The following is a 24,431-nucleotide window of genomic DNA, read 5'->3' as shown; positions in this document are numbered from 1 at the left end:
GGAGCCCGACACAGGATTCTTTCCCAGGATGCTGGGATCATGGCCCGAGCCGAAGGCAGACGCTTAAGCAGCTGAGCCACCCAGGAGCCAGAAATATTTACTTCCCATTTTACAGATGAGAAAAATGAGTGCACGAGGGGTTAAATTAGGTCCAAAGTTATAATACCACTGAGTAGCAGGGCTGCAGCCAAACATAGACTGTTCATTTATTCACTTAACATTTTCAGAAAACTTAATATTAAGATTTTTATCCAGCAGTGACCCCGGAACATGCATCATATACCTGTTAATCACTATCATCTTTATCTTTTTCCCCGTTTAGCCTTTCTTTCATATTTGATTATCTTTCTTATCTTTGCCTTTCTCTGTCCAACCTCCCTCAAAAACAACTAGAGAACACAGAAGGACAAAAAAAGGATAAAATAAATGAAACCTGTTCTCTCTCATCCTATGACTGTTAACATTTTACTTTCCCATAATGCCACTAGCAACTATCTGGGAGACAAACCTGAACCCTTCCTCAGTACCCCTAACCAAAGGGCTTGCATCTGCTTTAGGTATGGTGTCACATCTATGGTGTCACATAAACAGCTGGGTCCCAGGCAGTTGAACTTTTTTTTTTTTAAGTTTCAAAGATTACATGGTTTTATGATTTCCTTTTTGAAAGTTTGCTATTACCATATAATCCACACCCTGTAAAATTCAGTTTTTAAGTGTACAAGTCAGTGATCTTTAGTGTATTTACAAAGTTGTGCAGTTATTACAAATACCTAAGTGCAGAATGTTTTCATCATTCCAAGAAGCTTCATCACCACTAAAAGTCACTGCCCCTTCTCATTTACCCTAGCCCCCTGCGACAACTCATCCACTTTCTGTTGCTTTGGACTTGACTATTTCTGAACATTTCATCTAAATGTAATAAAATGTGCTGCTGATTGTGTCTGGCTTCTTTTACTTAGCATGTTTTCAAGGTTCATTATGTATCAGTGCTTCATTTCTGATATAATTTCCCTTTGTATACATAGACCCCATTTCATCTATTGGTCACTTGATGGGTATTTGAATTGTTCTAATATTGGGGCTACAAGTAATGCTTCTTTGAATATTAATGTATAAGCTTTTGTGTGGAAATATGTCCTCAGTTCTTTAGAGTATATACCCAGGAGTAAAATTACTGAGTCATTTGGTAACTCTATGTTCAACTGTTTGAAGAAAACCCAAATGGTTTTCCAAAGTGGCTTCATCAATTTACATTTCACCAGCAATGTTTGAGGATTCTGATCACTCCACATCTTTGCTAATATTTCTTATTTTCTGTTTTGTTTTCCTAATATGTGTGCAATGGTATTGCATAGTGATCTTGATTTGCATTTGTCAAATGACTGATGAAACTGAATATCTTTTCATGTGCTTATTGGCTCTTTGTATGTCTGTTTTTTGCAGAAATGTCTATTCAAATCATGGTTCATTTGACTTTTTGTTGTTGAGTTGTAAGAGATTGTTATATATTTTGCATATGAAACTATTGTCAGATACATGATTGGCAAATATTTTCTCCCATTTTGTGGGTTGTCTTTCCACTTTCATGACACTATCCTTAGAAGCACAAAAGATTTGTTTTTTATTAAGTCCAATTAATCTATATCTTTCTTTGGTTGCTTGTGCTTTTGGTGTGATACCAAAACAACCACTGTCTAATACACCTAAGTTTTCTTCTAAAGGTGTTATAGGTTTACACCTTACATTTAGATTTTTTATCTATTTTGAGTTAATTTTTTAAATTTTCTTTTTTTTAAGATTTTTTTATTTATTTGAAAGAGAGAGTGAGAGAGAAAGCACGAGCATGGGGGAGAGGGAGAAGCAGGCTCCCCGCTGAGAAGGAGCCTGACATGGGGCTCGATCCCAGCACCCTGGGACCATGACCCGAGCCAAAGGCAGATACTTAACTGACTGAGCCACCCAGGAGCCCCAGTTTGTTTGTTTTTTTATTTTGAGTCAATTTTTGTATATAAGTTGAGAGACGGGTCCCATTTCAGTCTTTTTCATGTGGATATCCAATTATCCCAGGAACATTTGTTGAAAAGATTATATTTACCCATTAAACAGACTTAATACAATTGTTGAAAATCCATTGACCATGGATGTATGGGTTTACTTGTAAACTGTTCATTCTTTTTAATTAGCATATGTTTACCCCTTACATTAGTACCATACTTTCTTGATTAACCTAGATTTGTAATAAAGAGAGCAGACAGCATGGGAATCTGAGACACTGTTTCCAGTCAGTAACAGGACTTTGGAGAGTGCTCAGGCATGGACAATAAGAACCGAAAGGGGTCTTCTGATTTCACTGAGGAAGGACAGGCAAAGGCCCACTATTTTCTTCCCCCTGCTTTCTTAGTAAGGGCACTGACATTATTAGCCATGGCCTGAACATTTCTGTACATCGTTACCTATTTTGTCTCAACTGTGTTGTCTGATTAGTTGTCACATCTTGTAACATTTCTTCCGATTGTTTTGCCATTTCATTGATACCATATCTGCCCAAGAGTAGACCTTCAACATCTGAATTCCCAAAACAGACTTCTTTTGGCCCCTGGACCAAATCTGCCAGCACTCAGCCATTCCTTCCCTCCACTGGCAGAGTGATAGCCCGGTGATGTGTATTAAGGAGGGCGCGTATTGCATGGAGCACTGGGTGTTATACGCAAACAATGAATCATGGATCACCACACCAAAAACTAATGATGTACTGTATGGTGACTAACAACATAATAAAAAAAAATTAAAATAAAAAAAAAAAACCAAAACTTCCTACTTTAGTGCTTCAAAACAGATCTCACTTGGTTTAAAAGCTAAACAATGACAGGAGCATGCATACTTCTTTAGGTGTTGGTCTTAACTCATCTCTCTACTTCTTCTGACCTATTATCCTTTTAGCTGGAACATCCAATCCCTTCTGTGCTTCAAGTCTTATAAGGAGAAGTGCACTTTCTACAGCTTGGGGAAAGTGGATACACGGTGACCTACTAATGGACATGCTCATGGGCCACCCCCTCTTCTCACTGTCTCTTCTTTCTTGTTCCTCGTTAACTCCATAATGGACTATATTTTAGTAATGTCACACCACAAAACTATGCTTCCAAGGTCACCGCTGACCTCAACATTACCGGATACAATGGACTCTCAGTCCAGAGACTGATACAGTTGACTTCACTTCTTTCTTGATTTTTTTTTCTCCTTTCTTGGACCAGTAATGTCACTCTTTCAGGTCCTCCACCTGTCTCGGTGCCTCTCTTCAGTTTCCTTTACAAATGGCTCTCCCTCCATTCTCTCCTAAACATTAACATTGTCTATGGTTCTTTGCTAAGCTAGCTTCGGTTTTGACTCTACGTACTCTCTCTGAATGACCTTGGAAGAAAAATTAGATTTTCACTATCTTTGAAACACACTAATCAACACATCTGTATATCCTGCCCTAACTTATTTCTTATTTTCCAACTGACTACTTGGCACTTTTAACCGGCTGTTTCTTAGGAACTTTAAAATCTAATGTCTAAAATATGAATATAAACTTTTTTTCTTCTTAGATTCCTCTTCTCAGTGAGTGGCATGACTTTGGTAGCTAAGGCTGAAACCTAACTATCATTCCACACATCTTTTGTCTCATGCATTCTTCATATCTATTTAAGTAGTCACCAAATTCTAAATATTCTACCTGTTTAGTGTAAGTGGTGCAGCAAGTTCTAAGAGAGCAGTGGATGTTTGAGATGGCAGTTAAGGGGAATGACTGAGAAAATTAACTGTATCAGATAGAATAATTGCTTGGTAAAGCTGAAATATGAGGCTGCAAATTTACATTGTGTTAATTCGTGGATATTTGTGATTTTTTTTGTAGAGTATTAAGCGGTCCTAGGGCTACCATCAGAAAGCTAGATGATAAGATTGGTCCAGGTTAGATACCAAGGAGCTAGTTTGATGAAAGAACAAAGCCTAAATCGCCAGAAAACCACCTCTGATAGAAAGAGATCAGTTTTTATGATATTGATTTTAGCTTTCTTAAGATTATGATTATACACTTAGCTATAAAAATTCAGTCATCTGAAAAAAAAACATTTAAAATTCAATTTCGTGCTTTCTCATGTTCTTCTCTGTTTCCTAAGCAACATGTAGAGGGATAATTTTAATAACTGACTCAGAGCAAGCCACTTTATTAATTGCATGACCACATATCAGCTAGGGTTTGCTTTCCCTGCCTTATACATACTTATTTTAAGACTAATAGGTGGTTTTAGATTATAGTATTTTGGCAGTATCTGAAAGTTCAAAAAATCAAATATATTGTTAGGCTCTGCCAATAGGAGCCATTGAATACAGACTGGAAGCTAAAAGAAGAGATTTACTTTTCCTGTTAGCTTTCTGCTTCTGTCATTGTCACCCAAGCAACTATTTTATCCTTGGCAACAGCAGTTGATTCTTATAAAAGCATCCGGTTCCAGTTTGTGGTGTTTATTCCACCACCCTTACCTCCATACAACTCACATATACCAGCGCCAGCTCCTGGTGGCCCATTCTTGAAGGTCTGGGCCCCAGCTCTGTGAGCACTCTCTGTTAAGCTTCTACAAGCACAATCTCCTTTCTCACGGCAGAAATTGATTACAGCTCTTACTGAATCTCTGTTAGGTCAGTGTGCCAGACACTTCAAACTCCTTCCACTCGTAGCTATTGATTTAAAAACAAGAGTTTCCAGAACTTAGTTTTATAAAAATTAAATGGAGATAACTAAGGGTGAACCTTGTCTCATACTATCACCCTATTAATTTTTGAATATATAAATTCATTGAAGGAATAATAAGAAAACCCCATCTATCTTATGAAAAACTTTGTATTAAAATAGGTTTATGTGTAATAATTTATGAAATTAAAGCTTCTTTTTATTGCTTGTATAATGTGTACTTAAAATAATTGTAATTGTAGAACATTTTAACACGCAGAGCCTAATGATTGAAGAAAATAAAATAAATAGTTCTAATTTGCATATAAATTTCTATTGCAAACAAGGAAGGAAGAGTGATCATCACAAGATTTTTAAGCACAAAAATTACTATGCAGGAAAATGGACCAACTTTAAGGAGACAAACAATAATGTTGAAATTTATGACAGTTACAGGGGAGCCTGGGTGGCTCAGTAAGTTAAACGTTCGATTCTTGATTTCAGCTCAGGTCATGATCTTAGGGTCATGAGACTGAGCCCCACATCGGGCTCCATGCTTAGCGTGCAGTCTGCTTTGGATTCTCTCTCCCTCTCCCTCTGCCCCAACCCCCCATCCCCACTGATGCTCTCTCTCTCTAAAAAAAGAAAAATATAATAGTTATGGAAAGCTTGTTCATGTATTTTTAAATGGATAATAAATGAGGGGAAGAAAATTTCAAGGCTGTTTACATTCCATAGGATACTCTTAAAAGACTGATGTGGTATTTTTATCTTAAAAACATCAATATTCACACTATACTGTACATTTTATCTTTTTCTAATATTTAAACAGTAAATGATAATTTTTTGATGTCAACTTAACATTTTTGAGGGAGTATATACTATTGCAAAATTCTTTTGGAAAGTACCAAGGCAAAAATTTTTGAAAACCAACAGTTTGTACTAACATGAGAGGAGGGGCACCTGGGTGGCTCAGTAAGGTTGAGTGTCTGACTCTTGGTTTCAGCTCAGGATGTGATCTCAGAGTCATGAGATTGAGCCCCTTGTGGGGCTCCTTGCTCAGCATGGAGTCTGTTTGAGATTCTCTCTCCCTCTCCCTCTGCCCTTCCCCCACTTTCTTGTGTATGCTCATTCTCTCTCTCAAATAAATAAATAAATCTTAAAAAAAGAAAAACATGAGAGAAGACAAGCATGAACAAGGGAAAAGAGTGCAGAACTCTGAAGGCTTTGATGGAAGGAATCCTTAGTGCAAAGGCTTGATAGATGGATAATGTCAAAGGATCTGAGTGCATCTGGCTAGAGAACTGATGGCCTCACTCCTAGGGTGAGCTCTGTGAGTGTGAAACCTGCACAGTGGCATAAGGCCTATGCTCAGAAGGATCCTGTATTTGACTTAGTATTCTGCTGCCACGTTCTTAAAATTCTTCATAACTTATTTTTGAACTTATGAAGGCTAATGGGACAATGGAGCCTGGGCCTCTCCACCACCATTTCTTACCATCGTATTTACCAATAGCATTCATGATAACACGTATACACAGAATACCATGGGCCACTATACGTGGAAATTCAGAGAGATACCACAGTTAACAGGGAAAACAGAGAAAAAGAAGAAAAGGAAAGAAAGGGGAAAGGAAGAGAAGAGAAACATAAAACTTAATAGATTTTATTTCCACTTTCCTTGAAAATTCCCTATGGAAAATGTTCTTTCCTCATGTCTTTCTCTTTTTTCAACCCCTCTCTATTGTCCCCCTAAGAATGAGCACCATGGATCAAGTCTCTAGAGCCAACAGCCTTGGGTTTTCATAATTGAGCATCAGAGAGAGTCAATAAATAACCTCACTTATCAAATCCCTTGACCAGAGGAGGCTGGAACTCAGAACTAAGCTAGAGATACTCAATGAGCTCACAAAAGTGAGGACAGATCAGACTTTTGAACTCAGATTCCACACTCAGACCCGATCATTCTCCAAATCACATCCACCCATCCTGCACAAGAACACAGCTTTCACATCCTTGAAGAAACGAGTGCATTCAGGCACATATCACCTGCACAAGCTGTTGCTCTACCCTGTACTCCCCACACAGCGCCATGCTCACAGGTGACACCCATCACAGAGCTCCAGCCTCAACATGCTCAACTTACGAACACATGTCACTTGACACAGGTATGTTTTTGAAATCAGATTACAGAAAAAAAAATATGTGCCAAGAAAGAACTCAGAGTTCAATTATTAAAGTCTAGTTCTCCAAGTCATCATAGTGACCCAGAGCCAAGGCCCAGTGGGATGAATTTGGAAGGATGCTCCCATTCCACCCAGAGTGTTGCTCCAGCTCAGTGTCTTTTTCACATTGCTCTCCTAGAAAACAGCCTTGTTTGGACCTAGGCTTTCTGGTACCCACATAGAGTGGCAGAGTAGCTCACAAAGTGGTAAATTCCTTATAGTAATCTTTGGAAATCTTCCTTTGCCGGCAAGAATAGGCTGGGAAGGGAGAACAGGCGAAGGTGGTAGTGACTCCAGCTCTCCACTCCACCACCCATGATTTTTTCCTCCAGTGGCCTGGGCCATCACTAGAAGTCCCCAGGCAAATGAAAAGGGCTTTCACTAGTATCTGTCTCTTTGAAGTCCAGATAAGGAGTAAAGTGATCGCAGCATTAGATACTGATATTAGAGTATCAGGCAAGGAAAAAAATTCAAGTATTGGGGCCATATAAGTGAGGCTAAGTAAGGTGAAAACACCAAACTTTGAATCTGGAGACCTGAGATGTAATTTCAGTCTGATAGTAACACGCTATGTGATCTGGATTGCATTAGTTTATTTTTCTGAACTTGGATCTCCCCTTGGTAAAGCAGACATAAAATAATTATAATACTCTATAGCACTCCAAAATGTGGCTACAGGAAAAAGAGCTTGCGCAAATGGGGAAGACACTATTTTTGGTGTACAGACATATTAATCCCATATACTTAACCCTTTCTTACCTACCCAAAATCATGAGATAAAGAAGCTGGGTGCTGTCATTTCCAACTTATAAATGAGAAAGTTGACTCTGAAAAGTATTTTGGAACTTGTCCAATGCTAAACAATGAATAGGTAGAAAAGCGGTGACTGGGATTCCAGACTCACTGTTCTTCCTACTTGGAGACTGTCCAGAGAAGGGAAACGATTTTTCTCAAGGTTCTGCAAAGTTTCTGTGACAGATTAGGACTGACGTTTAGAAGTCCAGTTATCCTACAAAGGATTCTGTTAGGCATAGCTGGCACTTGGAATGTGGAAATCAAAACATGAATTTTGACTATAGAAAATAGATGGAAAAAATGGATTATATGTGATAGAGTATTTTAAGATTTGGAACAAGTTAAAAACAATATGTGTTTTTCTCAGCCTAGACAAGATTGTTTGACTTGTGAATGAACCAAGGACCTGATGCGACAGGGCAGTCCTACCATCACCCCTTGGGTAGAGCCCTTTATTTCCATGCAGAATGCCAGCTTCCAACCTCAGCGATGACAGTCTGCCCGCCACTCTGTTCCTGACAGGGGTCCCAGGGCTGGAGAGGGCCCACATCTGTATTGCCACCCCCTTCTGTGCCATGTATCTGGTAGCTCTGGCTGGGAATGCTGCCCTCATCCTGGTCACTGTGACAGACGATGCCCTTCATGCACCCATGTACCTCTTCCTGTGCCTTCTCTCACTCACTGACCTGGCTCTCAGCTCCACCACTGTGCCTAAAATGCTGAGCATTTTGTGGCTCCATGCTGGTGAGATTACCTTTGGGGGGTGCCTGGCACAGATGTTTGGTGTCCATTCTATCTATGCTCTGGAGTCCTCAGTTCTTCTTGCCATGGCCTTGGATCGTTATGTGGCTATCTGCAACCCACTGAGATATACAATCATCCTCACCCATAGCATCATAGGCAGAATTGGCCTTGCTGGCGTACTCCAGAGTATAGCTGTGGTCTCTCTATTCATCTTTTTGCTGAGGCGACTGCCTTACTGTGATCACCATATCATGGCACCCACACACTGTGAGCATATGGGCATTGCTTACCTGGCCCGTGCCAACATCACTGTCAATATTGTCTATGGGCTGACTGTGGCTCTGCTGGCCATGGGTCTGGATTGCATCTTCATTGCCATTTCCTATGGCTTTATCCTCTATGCTGTCTTCCGCCTGCCATCTCAAGATGCCAGGCACAAGGCTCTGAGTACCTGTGGCTCCCCCCACGGAGTCATCCTGGTCTCCTACATTCCTGCCTTCTTCTCCTTCCTCACCCACCGCTTTGGCCAGAACCAAGTCCCCAAGAGTGTGCACATCTTTCTGGCGAACCTCTACGTGCTGGTGCCTCCTGTGCTCAACCCAATCATCTATGGGGCTAGGACCAAGGAGATTCAGAGGCGACTTCTGAGACTGCTTCACTTGTGGAAATTTTTAATATGAAATTTGAGCACAGTTTGGAGATAAGGAAAATAAATGGGTATGGTAGCTGTCTAGATGCATTTACATGGATGGAGACCTCTGATATGACAGAAATGTGTTTACAGGAGAGGAAGCCCTGGAAGGAAAGAGAAGGTCAGATGAATTGGAGGTATCAAAAATCATATTGAACATACCATGTTCCTGAGGCTCCTGGAGTGGCTCTGAAGAGCTCAGAAAGATGATGGTATTTTTACTCTTGAGAATACTTCACAAATAGGAATAAGCATGCTTTGGAGAAATCTCAGTACCTATGATATGCCAGGTAGAATGCACCTAACATTTTTTTCTTTTGCTGCAAATGTTTCTGAGACTTACTAAAGATCAAGTCAATTCCTCTTAAATCAGTCTGGGCTTCACAGTGGGAATATTCTTCTGCAAGTCGAAGTTAAAAAAAAAAATGAACATTTGAGGTAAATTTAATCTGATTTCCGATGCTTTGGGCAGTGATGAAGAGCACAACGTCTAAAGTTAGAGTACCTGGGTTTGGGTCCTGGTTCCTCTGCATACTAGTTTTGTAGCCTTGAGCACGTTGCTTAATCTTCCTATGTCTCAGTTTGGCCAACTGTCAAATGGATAAATGTTAATATCTGACCTTTTTTTTAAATCTATAACTCTTAATGCTGTCTCTAGGAATAAGTAAGTTAATGAATGTAGAAAACTCAAGATAGTGGCTAACATGTAAAATGATCAATAAATAAATACGAGAATGTTATGTAAAGTCTGAAAATTATTAGCCAACTCATAACTTATTTAGGACTGTTTTTTCATTATGTTATTTCACAGGGTTATGATAACTATGTTATATAACATCTCTAAAATATCTAGATTGTGCTTGGGATATGAATAGTGCTCATTAAAACTGTATTTTCTCCCATTCCTCCTCTGGTCTTCCATTCAGAAGTCCCTTTCCTTTTTTGCTATAAAATTATCCCTGCTTTAGAATTCAGGGATTCCTGTTCAAAATCCAAAATGTCTTTTTAAATAACCCTCCTTTGCCCTAGTGACCTCGGTTCTAAAATACACAAATAAGTCCCCAGTTACTGCTCCCAATAATTCAAAATGTGATTATTGTCTGCAATTTAAATTAAGAGCCTGTGATTCAGAGAGGTTAATATTCCTAAGGTTATGCATCTATATGGGCCATAGCTCATGCATTATCCAGTATGTGATATGTGTGAGGATGCCAACCTGCAGGAACACACAGCAACAAAAGTGAAGACCCTTTGTTTCTTGAGGTAGTAAATGGTAAAGAGACCCAGGAGTGCAATGATTTCAGGAACAGAGAAAAATATGTAAAAAGAAGCTGAAGGTGGGAATGAGTAAGGGAACTGCTGTTCTGCTCTTGAAGTGCTTCTCTGTGGGCCTTATGCCTGCTCCCCCCTAAGATCCTGGCTTCATTTAATCAAAAGGCCCCCTTCACAAGGCAACTGCTCACCATTCACACTAATTACCTGCCATGAAACTCACATTTTTCCCGGAAGAAAGTGGGGGTCAATAACCCAGGAAGTTAGTACCAAAGGCAGGGCCAGGATTCAGAACTCTGGGCTCCCCTAGTAATATTTAAAATGCACCCATCTCTGGACTAGATTTTCAGGACCATAGAGCTATAAGGGACTTGATGGACTGGTACGGAAATTCAGGTTCATGAGTGGGCAAATGATGTGTCTGATATTAGGCCACAAGTCCCATAGTTTGCAGCCTAGTTCCTCCCTCATCTCGCCCACAAATTCACCAACCATCCGTCATAACTTGGGCTGTCCTCCTCTTCTAGCTATGTCTGTGGCCTCAGAAGAGCTCGAAGGAGAAAGGTCAAAGAGTGTAGAGCAGAGACTAGAAGAGAAGGAGGGGTGCAGGATCACACAGCTGCTGACACCACGGCACAGTGGTCTAGCTGCGGCCTATACTCAGGACTGATACCTTGCGGATACAGCACAGGGCGGTTCTTCCCCATGGTTTCCCCTTATTGACCAAACTCCAAGTTTCACAGACCATACATAACAGACAGATGGAGGGTTCTGCTGCTGTGACGACAAGCTCCACTCCCTAAAGTTCTCGTTTGGGCTCTTTTATCATCCTGAAGCTAAAATGCAATAGTTCCTAGAAGGGGAGGGTGATGTGTAGAAGCCATTAGGCCTTCCAGAAGACTGGAGGTGGCAGTTCTAGTCCATAGGAAGACTATTAACGTTATTGCCAAGATCTCCCCTCTGACTCAGCTGTCCGGCTACTGGAGCCCATGCAATAAAGGAGAAAGCATGCTTCTAGGAGCCCAGGAGACGGCCCTGCCTATTGCACCCACTTCATCCCCAGACTCCCACTCTTCCCTGGGACCCAATGTGCATCACTAATCTCAGAAATTCAGACCAATATCCCGGTGCCACAGGGAAGTGAAAAGTAAACTGTATCGGGATCATTGATGGGTCATGCGGCCCCAGAGATATTTTATGCCAAGTCCCTGACTGCCACAATCTTCAGGTCTCGAGGTTCATGCAGTGTCACAAAACAATTAAGTCACAGTGTGTAGCTCAGAGATGTCCATCCTCCCCAGCCCCCAGGAAACATGAGATTCAGTAGTTTTTCAGCCCAGAGTCATTTGGCCCCTGGGGCTAGCTCTGAATCTACAGTCCCTGGTTTCCCCAAAGTAACACCCCCAACATGCTTCCCACCTCTCTCTTTCATCAGATAGTGTCCTGCTGCATGGTTTCACAGGGCCCCTGGTCCTCTGGGGCACACCTCATATGCCTACACTGTGAATCACCTCATTGACTGATCCGAGTTTACAGAAGAGAATGGGTGGATTAGGAAAGTATTAGAGACTCTCACCAAGACACAGGGACCCTAGAATGTAGAGTAGGAATGGAGCCTGGGGAAAGATGTTGAGCTATATCTGGCCATGCGGAGCCACAGGTTCCTCTGTGACACCCAGGAGAAGGCTGGTAGGCCTTAGAAAGTACAAATAGACATCTCCTTCAGAGATGAAGGAACCGTGAACACAAAAGTAAGAGCCACAGCCACGGACATGGTCAAACTCCCTGAAAGATAAAGAATCAGTGTAGCATACTCTCAGGAAGCACCACTCTATAAAAACAAAACAAAACAAAAAATGGATAAGAAAATGGATTAAATAAAGCAGCTTAAAGAAAGATGGGTCAGTATATCAGATTTTGTACAAAAGAAAAAAAAAATGAGAAGATGAGGCATGAGGAGGTTTTGAGAAAGCTTCTACACTATCCTGGGGGTAAGTGTCTGGCTGCAGAGGATGGGGAGACGTGGCCACTCTGGAGAAATTCAGAGACGAAAGGAGAGAGAATTTCGGTGGCTGATAGGGCAGCAGAGTCAAGCACTTTACAGTGTAAAGGGAAGAAACCTGCCCAGGAGGAGAGGATGGGGTTTCAGAAGTGGTGGGAGTTCACCTCACAAAGCAGGATCCTGACACAGGCAGGTAAGAGAGAAAGAGCCCGAGCTGAGAGGGAGGTTGGACGGGCTTTCTGTAATACGGAGAGACTGGGCATGAAGACGGAGATACTTGGTGAAAGAGGGAGTGGCTTCCGGGGGGAACAAAAGCCAGGATTCCTTCAGAGTCGCCCTGGAGTTGGAGCATATGTGGTTTGTGATGATGATGACAATGTTGGTGGGGAACTAAATTGCTGAAAACACTCAGGACGTTCCCACCTCACGTCCACATTTGGAAAACACTCCGAGATTAGGGGTGTGAGAATAAGAGCAGCCTGGACCCAGGACCCTGTAACACGATCAATCTCTCCCCCAAACAACATTCTCTTCACCCACCTGCCCCCAAATTGACATCACACATGAGATCCAAGCAATCTTTTTAATGTAGAACAAGCTTGGGCAGTGAGGGAGGGAGCTGTTCAAGTGTGCGCACGAGCTGAGTAAGAGGAGTTCAAAATATGCTACTTCCCCTCCCCTCCCCTTCCCCTTCCTCTCCCTCCCTCTCCATGTGGCCATGTGCTGTGGGCATCAGCGGGAGGGACCTGGGCCTCTGGTACCCCCAACAGCCTCTCAATGGCAGCATGAATGTTTCCCCCTGTGGCCATGAGGGCCTGTAGATCGGCATCACAATTAGCAAAACCCATGGCCTTTAGATGCTCCAGTTCTTGCTGGTAGCAGCCTTCAGTGAGGGCGGATAAGGGTAATGAGGATTGTGTGGCCTGGGAGCAGGTATTGGCCAATGCGTGGAGAAGCTGAAGAACAGCCAAGGTGGGTTGCACCAAGTCTGCTCTCTGACCCTGCCCTCCACCCCTGGTTTCAGGGGGTTCTCTAGTCCCAGGTGGCCTACCTGGCCCCCATAAACAAGGTCCCAGCCCAGGCACCTCCTTGGACAGTATCTGCAGGCCCTTTTCTATCTGTATCAATGCCTGCAGTGCTCGTGGATTGGTCAGGATGGGAAGTAGTGGCATATGATGTCGCAGGGGGCTTCCAGTTGCCAACTGGTGTAGCAGAGCTGGATTCTGCTGCAGGACATGCAAGGCTCTACGCAAGGCAAAGGGCGAGGGTCTCAGCTGACCGGTTAGAGTGGCTCTCCCTACAGGCTGCTGGTTCTCCTGGGAGAGAAGATCCGGGCCTGAGTTTACATCTGGCATACCAGTCCCACATTCTGAATTGGCCTGATTTGAGACCACGCACCTGGTGTGGGTAACTTCTCCTGCCCTGACCTTCTGTGCCAATGTCCTGGCCGGTGCCAAGGCTGCGGGGATGGCTGTGGTAGTGTTAGTATTGATGTTAGCATTGGCCTCCTCTTTGCAAAGCTCTGAACCTGGATTGTGGCCTTTGGAGGCAGCCCGTGGGGCCAGAGTGAAGAGCATGAGCTGCTGGGTATCAGAGCAGACTGGATGTATAGCATTGTCACCACCCGGCACTGCCTTCAACGCCTCTAGCCCCTGCTTATCTGCCTGCAGGAGCTCCTGTTGCTGGGCTGGTTTCTGCAAGGTTTCCAGAGCCTTAAGAGCTGGCTCGGATTTCTGTACTGGCCTTGAGGATTCAGGAGCATGGCTGGCACTGGGTGGTTTCTCATTCACCAGGCCTTGAACCACAGGGTTTTCCAAGAACTGCACCACCAATTCAGGCGCGACCATTAAGAGTTGAGCCAGCTGGCCAAGAAAGTCAGCCAGATCAGGTGAGCTCCAGACCAGCCGGCACAGCCTGGTCAGCATCCCGGCGCTCTCTGAGGTGGAGGGTTCAGAGTGATGCGTGCAGCGACCAATGGGGTCTGACAGAGTTCCGGGACCAGGCGGAGGTCTTTTCAGATGGGTCCTCACCACCAAGTGGACCGTAGTACCATCAAGGATGCCACGCTGGCTCAGGATGTCTTGATCCCGGAGGATCTTTCCAGTGAAGATGAGCACCAATCGGTCGGTGTCACAATGAAGGCGTTTGCAGATCTGTTTCTTAAAGTGGTGGACACTGCTATTTTCTGCCAGCATAAATTCCTGGCAGTCCTGTGGGGTCTTCACAGACACTCTGATAATGCGTGATGACATCTCCCTACCAGACACCAGCCGGCTGTCCCTTGCTTCTTCCCTAGCCCGAACCATATTTCCTCAAGAGCAGAATGCAGGACAGCCAAAGGACCTGTAGAAGCCCAGGTGCAGCAGTAAGCACACCTGGGTGCAGGGACCAGTAGGTGTTGAGGGAGATCCACTCACACACGGCCTCCGGACACCACTTCCTAATGTAGCCCGAGGTCACCCAGCTCCATAGAGGTGTTGGCTGTCCTTCGCTAAGGCCAGCCTTAAGGGATATGATGTCAGTGATGAGGTCACAGTTGAAAAGTAGACCTGTATGGGGGAAGGGCAGAGGTCTCTTCTACCTGCCCGAGGTAGGTTCTCTTTACAATCTGACTTAAAGAGCAATAGAAAAAAATTAAATGTTTCTGTCTAGAAACCTGTTGTGCCCAGCCTATTTCACTTTTGAAAATCATACCACCTGAGATTGGTAAACAAATATAGCTAAGTAGGAAAGGTACTGGTCTGAGAACTGGCTTAGGAAGTGCTCGTTCTAGTCACCTGTCTTCCACTAAATGGCTGTATACTGACCATGGCCCAGTTCCCCTAAGGTCACAAATTCCCTTGTTTCTATATGAACAGAATGAAGATGTGTATAGTTAGTCCATCCAACCTCAGTGGGGGCTTGAGGGCAGCTTGTGTCTCCAAGGCTCACCAGGCTAAGTAACTTACTGAAGCAGTTCTAAGAAAAACAACATCATGTTCCCCAAGAACTTCTGTTGTAAGTAGTTCTCAGAGACATAAGCTATGATCTCAACTCTCCAGGATTAGAGCTGAGGCAAAAGAAATTATAAGAAAGTAATAATTTTACTCTAGGTCTTTATGACTTAACAGTGATGAAATCTAAGACCCATTTGAAGATGAAAATTGTCCCTTGGAAGCTGACATATTTCAACTGCAAAGGCAGAAAAATGATGATTCTCTAAGTCACTGTTTTGACCACTCCAGGCAGGTGGGACTCCATGTTAAATCTGTCAGATCTCTGCAGCAATTGTATTTTTTTACTGTGAAGATGGATACATCAGGCTGCCAGACTTTTACCATTATATCCTTGATCCTTTTTCTGATTCTGGTTTTTCCAAGGGCTACAAAATTAGCACTTGGCTGTCTATAATACCACCTTCAGAAGGTTCTGCTGGATATGGGAAACGAATGAGCGTCTAGATTTCTCTACTACTAGGTATTGATATATGTTCTTAAACTTGGACTAGTTTGAATCAGTGTCCCCTGTATCCAACCAATATCCAGACTCTGATAAGTTGTGTTTCCTGAGTTTCAAAGACCCTCTCAGTCTGAGGAAGCTTCATAGAATGAGCCTCATGGCTGGCTGGCAGCAAGCAATCTAGGGGGCCCTTCCTGGGAATGCCCAGATCGCAGAACAACTTCTACTATACAAACATTATTAGTCAAACCAGTTCCTTTGGGGAAGTTTCTTTGTGTTTCACCCAGCAGAACTGTATCTTCAAGCTAACGTTCCTGGCTTTGCATTAGCTAATAAATTAATACATAACAGGAGTTGAAGAGCATTCTGGGTGACAGTCATCCAGAATTGCTTTCTCCTACCTCATGTTTCCAGGGATTTTTTTTTTCTTCTCCTACATAGCCTGTGAGGTGAAGCATCCCTTCTCTCTTCTCTTTCAGGCTCTAGTGTCAGGACCTGGAATGTCTCCTTCCCAAGCACCCACTGACAGCCCTTGCCAGTCCATTTACACACTGTGTCTCAGTGAGGGAGCCCTGCCCATGTCGTCCGCTGAGTTCTTCAACACAAGAATCTCCCTTCATCCTTCCTGAGAAGCCGACATCATTGGAATATTTTACATTTTACCTAAATTCCTTTTATAATTGGAAAATAAAATAAAACAATCAACTTGGTATTTATTTAATCAATTTAAAACTTACTACTTAGGACAAAAAAGGGGGAATGTGGACTCTCTAGAGGAAAATAGCCCTGGTTTAAATCCCACTCCTACCACTTAATAACCTTCAACAAGTCATTTACCCCTTTTGAGCCAGGGTTTCATCATCTATAAAGTGGCAGTTTTTCACAGATTTGTTTTGAAGATTGAAGGAGATAATGCATATAAAGTGCAATCCAAAGTATCTGACACAGAGCAGACACTTGTCAAATATTGAGTATGATTTCAACACTACAGTCACTGCCGATCTTCGGCACATCTTGTGGTCAGGTCCATAACTAGACTGGGAGATACTGAGAACAGGTGTGCCTGTCAGGGGTGACCAAATGCCCAGAGACATGTTCAGCTGCAGATGATGGAGACAACTCCAAGCAGCCTGGTGAGGGGAGTGTGGTATCTTCTCTTAGACCCAGGACCCCAACCAGATTCAATAAAATGCTGACTTTATGCACCTGATTTAAAGTTTATTAAGATCTAATTTCCAGAAAACGTATTACATTCCCATATTTTTCACAGAGATCGGCTAAGGTTTTCCCATCCCAATAATAGTTTTATTAGACATAACTGAACAGGAAGCGCTATAAGGATTCCCATTAAGAGAGAAATGCCTGATTCTGTCCTGCTAGTGAGCTGTGTTTTCCCTCCTATAATACACTGAGTAGGTTTGAGTGTGGTTTATAATGATAATCTTATAAATTTGTTTAATTAAACAAAAAAAGACCCTCTGATGGGAGTAGCAAAGACTACGTCCATATCACTTTTGCAATAATATCCAGACTCCTTGTCTAGCTACAAAGCCTCCCCTGGTTGGACTCCTGCTCATCTCCTTGACTTCCTGATGATGATTTTCTCCTTTTCTACAAAACTTGGCCACACCGGCCTCCCTTTTATATCTGAAACAGACCAAGTGCCTTCCCATCTTTAAAGTCATTGCAATTGTTGTTCCCTAAGCCTTTAATGCTTGTCCACTTAATCTTTACAAGGCTCATCCTTCTTACCTTTCAAATCATCTCTTCACAAAGCCCTTCCCAACCATTTCGTATCTTAGTAGTCTATTTTAATTATCTGCATAGAACTTATCATTGTGTCATTATTTCTTCTTTACTATTCATTTATGTTTCCATGTCCCTTCACTAGAACATAAGCTCCATGAGAACAGGGACCTTATTTGCTACCGTAACCCCGTTGCTAGCAAACACTAAATAAAATACATGTAGGAAGGAAGAAAGGAAAGGTGGGAAGGAGGGAGGTTAGGAGGGAGAAAGGGAGATTGAAGTAAAGACGCAGACACTGACTTATTGTCATGACAGTTTGTGATGTTTTGTTCACCTAAACAAGTCCAAAAATAGGATGAACATGGAGCAAACATATATGAGAATCCTTTGTTGTCATGATAAATGGAATCATATAAAACAGTAAATGAACGCTTGTCTCTCTCTCTACAAACCTGTTTCTCCCATAGTCTTCCCTATCTCGGCTAGTTTTACAAGCAAGACAGCTCATGTCAGAACAGAATCTCCACTTACCGCTCCCCCCCCCAGCCCCTTCTCCCTTCTCATACCATCATTCATTTAGTTGTTTAGGCCAGAAACACAGGAATCACCCCTGAGTCCTTTCTTTGCACTTCTAATTTATCAGTAATTATTTAGGGCTTTTTCTTCAACATGCGTCCTGACTCTGATCACCTCAACAGTTGTTTTTTTTTTTAAGCAGGTTCCACACCCAGCATGGAGCCAAATGCGTGGCTCAAACTCACAATCCTGAGATCAAGACCTAAGTTGAGATCAAGAGCCAGATGCTTTACCAACTGAGCCACTCAGGTGCCCCACCTTGACATTTTCAGTATCCTCCTAGCTGGTTTCCCTACTTCCTCTCTTGGTCCATTACAGTCACTACTTCCCACAGTAGCACATATAGATCAATTAACCTCACCTCTTTACACAAAACCACCAAAAGATTTCCTGTGCTACTTAGATTAATCTAAATGCTTTACCAAGTCTAAAACGCTCTGATAATTTCGCCCCGGGCTGACTCCCTGACCCATCTCCGGGGCACCCTGCCCCAGGCACAGCAGCCTTCTTGTATTCTGGAACACACCCTGCTCGTGCCTGCTTTTTAAGTGATATCCCATTTGTCAGGGACCTCGTGCTCTTGACTTTCATTTGCTCACTCCCTTCATTCATCACATCTCGGCTTAAATGCTCTCTGGCGTGATGTGCTTGGTGATTACAATCCCAGAAGAGTCCACCTGTCAATTTCCATCTCCTTACTCTGTGTTTCTTAGCCTCTCCCTTCCTTTGCTTGAAATTCCATTATGTAGTGTATCTGCCTCCTTTCTTTTGGCTTCACAAAGGCAGGACTTTGTGATCTAGAACACCTTCCATCTCCAGCACGCAGCACAGAACCTGGTAGAGAGAGAGCGTTCAGTTAATGTTAGCTGAATAAGTAAATGAGTTCCCAATTCCTTCCTTTCTTTAAACCTGCGCATCTGATCTTATCAGAAGGGTTTGTCAATTATATCTCCAAAAATTCTTCAGCCGTCCACTTCTTGCCATATGCCCTTGTAGAGAACCCCAGTCTAAGGGCAACACCATCCCTCACCTGAATGACAGCAGGATCTTCTATCTTGACTTTGTTTCCACCCCTGCCAGCCTCTCATTTATGCTCCCCAGAGAGGAGAAAGAAATCCACACTCCATACTCAGTGGGAGGCAACACAACCCTGCACCATCCTGCCCACTGTCTCTCCCACTTCACCTCGAAGCACTCTTCCCTGCCCATTCTCACTACTCTGGGCACACTGGCCTTCTTTCCTTTTTCTTCAAACCTGTTGAACTCTAACCTAACTCAGGGAACTCCGCTACACTTTCCCCTCTTCCTGGAACATTCTTCCCCCAGCTCTCTGAATGTCTGGCTTCCTCTTTCCCTTAAAGTCTCTGCAGAAATACTCCCTCCAGAGAGATACATTCTGACCACTCTTCTAAATATATACCCCTCCTCCCTCTAAATGCACTATTAAATTACCTGGTCTATTTCCCACATGAAATTTATTATAATTCAAAATTATTTTTGCAATAGAATAGAGATTAAGAGTGTGGCCTCTAGAAACATGGGTTCAAATCCCAGCTTCAACTCCACCACTGCTTAGCTGTGCAACCTTGGATTAGACATTTAACATTCCAACACCTTCCTTTACCTATCTGTAAAATTGGTTAATGAGAGTACCAACCTTACAGGGTTGTTGTAAGAATTAAATGTTAATAGGCACAAAGCTTATTAAACAGTGCCTTGGTCTCAGTGAGTGCTGTGTTAGCTATTACTTCTATCTCTTGTTCGTTGGAAGTCTCTTATCTCCACTATAGTGTAAGCTCCTTAGAGCAAGAACCGTATCTATCTTTTTCACCATTGAATTCTTAGCACCAAGCATAGTTTCTGGCATATAGAAAGTGTTCAGGAAATATTGGTTAAACTAATGAGTTGCAAAAGGCTCCTCTGTAACTTAGAAAATAAGCTTCCTGACTTATTATCAAGTTAAAAAACCAGGTTATGAAACATTATTTACAATAGTAGCACAGGTTTGTAACATGTGTTGGAAGGACAACCATCATGGTATTAGCATTGCTAGTTTTTATGTTCTTATTTTACTTACCTATATTATCTGAGATACACAGTTGACCCTTGAACAATGCAAGGGTTAGAAGTGCAGTAAAAAATCCACATATAACTTTTGATTCCTCAAAAATGTAACTACTAATAGCTTTCTGTTGACCGGAAGCCTTAGGGATAACATAAACAGTGGATTAACACACATTCTGTAGGTTGTATGTGTCACATTCTGTACTCTTACAATAAAGTCAGCTAGAGAAAAGAAAATGTTATGAAGAAAGCCATAAGAAAGAGAAAACACATTTACAGTATTGTATGTAAATTTATTTAAAAAAAAAACTCCACCTGTAAGCGGCAGGTAGGGCTGGGACCGGGGAGGCAGCCCTGGGCCCAGCGCCAAGATGGCAATGTTCTGCAGCCTGGTGGCCTCCATCCTACTGCAGCCCCTGAGTGGGCCGTGGGCAGCAACCACAGCCTGGAGGCACAGTGGAACTGCTCCATCTGCCTCCTGGAGGTATACCCCCCAGCCCTGGCCATGTGCAGCTGCTGTCACAAGTGAGTCCACCATAAGTGAGTGCGCCAGCCTCTCTGGGCGGGGGGGCTGGAGGGGGCAGTGGGGTGAGGGAGCTGGGAACAGTGGAGGTGCGGGGCTCCTGCACAGTGCCATCCCTGCCCTCTGGGCGCCTTCCTCCACTCCAGCCCAGCCCCCTGCCCACCAGCCCCGGGCGATGGACCTGACTGCACCGTGGGCACATGGAGTGACCTACAGCCCAGCCCGGTCCTGGTCTTTGTGGGCCACCCCCCCAGCCCGCTACTTACAGGGCAGCAGGTACAACCTCTGTGCCAGTTGACTTGTATTTGATGTCACGGAGACTGGGGTGGGTAGTTGTAAATAAATGTCTGTGGTTTTTGCTCTCAACCCAAAAAATTTAAAATTCTACTACGATAAAAACATACGCTGGCTAACTGAACATAATAAAAAAATTTTTTAATTCCATATATATGTGGACCCACATAGTTGTTCAAGGATTAACTGTACTTATATGTTGCTTTTAAACTGAGAAAACAATTCAAATTCATTTTAGAAAAGAGGCTTAACTATTAGAACATTAGAGTCTTTATAACTGTTTTTCAAGGATGTATATACTTGTTTGCATGAGAATCAACAAAAAACCTGTCTAAAATAAGAATTTATAATATAATTGGTGACAGCACAGTTTCACCACAACCATATGTATCCTGAAAATATAAGGGAAAAAAATTTCACTCCAAATAACCAGAAAAATGTAACATTGAAATAAACCCTAAGGGATAGGACTAATAAAACAAAAGAAGTAACAAAAAAAGTAACAAAAGAAACTACAGTTCTTTTGTTATTGTTATTGAAGTATAATTGACATACAATATCCTATCAGTTTCAGGTGTGCATTATAGTGCTTTGATATTTTTATGCATTCTGTCACCAAACGTTATTACGGTACGACTAACTATATTCCCTGTGCTGTACATGTCGTTCCCATGACGGATTTATTCTATGACTGGAAGTCTATACCTCTTAATCCCCCTCATCTACTTTGCCTACTCCCATCCCTCCCACTCTGTTCACCAGCTGTTGGAGACACTACACTTCTTTAGAGCAAACAAAGGAAATTTGAATGGGAACATTTCGCATTCTAAAAGGAAATACTGCCAGTTGTAAAATTCTCGATTCTCTCTAATTTGTAAATGTAGTGGCCAATCAAGATCTCATTTGGCTTTTCCTGAAATTTGACATCTACTGTAAGTATATGCAGAAAAACAGACAAAATTAAACAATGGTATTTTGCAAAGGAATAATGAGTCAAGCATTGAACATTCTGTCATTAAGAATTTCAAAGTTAAAACAATTTAAGAAGTGTGGCACTAGTTGATTAAATTTAAAAAACACCATAAATACACATATATAAACATATATAAGATATGGCAAAGGAAATATTCCAGTCCACGGTAGGCATTTGCAGGGAGGCAAAGATCCCAATTAAATGCCACAAATCCTCCCCTTTTTACTCTTTATGGGTACGGATTGAAGCATGAATTAATTTGACTGAGCGCAGTGGTTAAGAGTGTGGACTCTGGAATAGACTAATTTCAAATCCTGCCTCCCTTATGCAGAAGCTGTATAACGTTAAGCCATGAAATTTCCCCTCTCCCTATGCCTCAGTTTTGCTCATCTGAAAGATGGGAATAGTAACACTACCTGCATTAGGGGACTATTGTGTGCATTCAGATATAAAGAGCTTGGAACTGGGCTGGCACTTGGAAAACCTCAATAAATGTTAACTATTATTTAAAATTAAATATAAGTAGTGAACCCCTAAAATATCTAGAAAAAATGTGTATTTATGACAGGAGTATTAGGAGGAGAATAATAATAATAATAATAAAAAGAACAGGTGCATAAAATCACTTCCTGTTGTTTGAATAATGCTTTGCTCTTAACTTGTTGTCCGTCCACCTACCTGACTGGCTATGTGATACAGTATTACAGACTTCAATCCTCCTGCTGCTTCTTTCTCTCTCTCTCTCTTTTTTTTTTTTCTTTGCTTTCTAGCAAATCTCTCGGTCTGAAGAAAGGGTACATCTTCCTTGGGTGGAGCCAGGCACTAGACCCAGTATCACCTAAACTGACCCTGGTTCTCTTCTGCACATACACAACCCCAGCTGCGAGTCCTCCCCAGGGGCAGGTCCTGGATTTAGACCTCCTGATAGAGGGTGAGAGTCACTGCAGGGAGCAAATAAGACATCTGGAGAAGCCTGCTGTTTTGGCCACATCAGCCTGCGAGATGCCCTCTTCCCCAAACTCCAGCAGTCCCCATTTCCCCAAGCACAAGCCCCGTCCTGGGCTACCCTCTATCAGTTCACATCTGCTTCGTCTTCCTAACCACTTTCTCATTTGGTTGCTCGTTTCCTCACTCATCATTCAGCGTTCATTCATTCAGTCTTTACTGAGTGCCTCCCAGGGGCCCGGCCCTGCATTAGGATAGAGCCCTAGATAGAGGCCAGTGACCTTCCCTGTCCAAGAATCCCCTCTCCTGGACACCCAGCTGAGGTGTTCAGTCTCCGATGAGACTATAGCCAAGATTCCAAACACCCAGTCCACTGTCCAGGGCTCTCCTAACATATGGCCTGAAAACTCCTCCCTAGTCAGGATTCCCACCTGCTGTCTGTCCTGAGATTTACTTCAAATGAGCCCTCATGCTTCCTTTGGCCCAGATGAAAGGCACATGAAATCAATCTTTCCCTGAGGCTTTTTCTCAAACCTACCTGGCCTTTGGAGGACAGAAATTAGAGATTGCATGGTACACCTTCCGCGGTCAGAGGCAGCCCCACAGCACTTGCCTTATTGGTTCCAGGAAACAGAGAGGCAAGACTTGCCCCTGCCTTCCCCCACTAGCACCACTATAAACAGCAGTTCCTTTGATCTGGACAGGTCCCCCCCCACCCCCCACTGAAGGGGAGCTTGAAGCCTCCTGTTTCACCTAGAGGTTGAAACCTAAAGCAGTGGGAGAAAGTTGCTTCCAAAGCTCGTTTCATCTCTGATGCATGCTGGTCGCTGAAAGGTAAGAGAGGTTGGTACAAGTGTCCTGAGTCCCAGGTGGAGGTTCTGTTTCTCCAGGTTCCTTAAAAGGACCCCCAATGTTGAGTCTCTGATGTTTAAGCACACACCATGACCACTTTTACCACGGCGGTCCCCTCCCTCAAAGCCCCTTTTCTTCTCTGGACAGCAATATAACATTAATGTTTGTGTTTACATCTCCGTTCTGAGATCAATCTTTTTTTTTTTTTTAATTACTAATTTATTAACTCAAATGATTTTAAAACAGGACGTAGTTTAAAACACATTCCAACTCCTCATTTACAGTTGAGAAAAATTGAAATCTAGCAAATGTTGGTGACTTAAGACCATTTATAAGAGGTAATGAGTACCCTGCTTCAAAATTTCATACTTTTCTTCTAACTCAATATTGTATGAGTACAAATTATTTTTCTTTAAAGTAAGATTTCAGAAAAACAACCCTACAAATTCTTATTGTAACTGGTATATATTTTTTTTAAACTTTTTTTTTAAATTTTTTATTGTTATGTTAATCACCATATATTACATCATTAGTTTTTGATGTAGTGTTCCATGATTCATTGTTTGTGCATAAC

At 42.5% G+C, this 24,431-nt stretch overlaps 1 protein-coding gene and 1 long non-coding RNA gene across 2 annotated transcripts in view; both read left to right on the top strand.

The window, feature by feature from the left end:
* LOC141370455 (uncharacterized) overlaps positions 1-16,586 on the top strand; it is a 55,456-nt gene extending 38,870 nt beyond the window's left edge. The window contains exon 2 of the long non-coding RNA XR_012374490.1: positions 16,361-16,586. This is a non-coding gene — a long non-coding RNA (uncharacterized lncRNA). The remainder of the gene's footprint in view (positions 1-16,360) is intronic.
* OR52D1 (olfactory receptor family 52 subfamily D member 1) lies at positions 8,202-9,158 on the top strand. The gene has a single exon (XM_025848547.2). It carries the CDS (start codon positions 8,202-8,204, stop codon positions 9,156-9,158), a length of 957 nt encoding a protein of 318 aa, XP_025704332.2.
* Positions 16,587-24,431: the final 7,845 nt, after the last annotated feature.

This window comes from Callorhinus ursinus, unplaced genomic scaffold (genome assembly GCF_003265705.2).
Source record: "Callorhinus ursinus isolate GAN/ISIS: 27379988/994484 unplaced genomic scaffold, GSC_fseal_2.0 scaffold35, whole genome shotgun sequence".
Taxonomy (NCBI): Eukaryota; Metazoa; Chordata; class Mammalia; order Carnivora; family Otariidae; genus Callorhinus; species Callorhinus ursinus.
The sequence above is the reverse complement of the archived record's forward strand: the minus strand, read 5'-3'. Positions and strand labels throughout refer to the sequence as shown.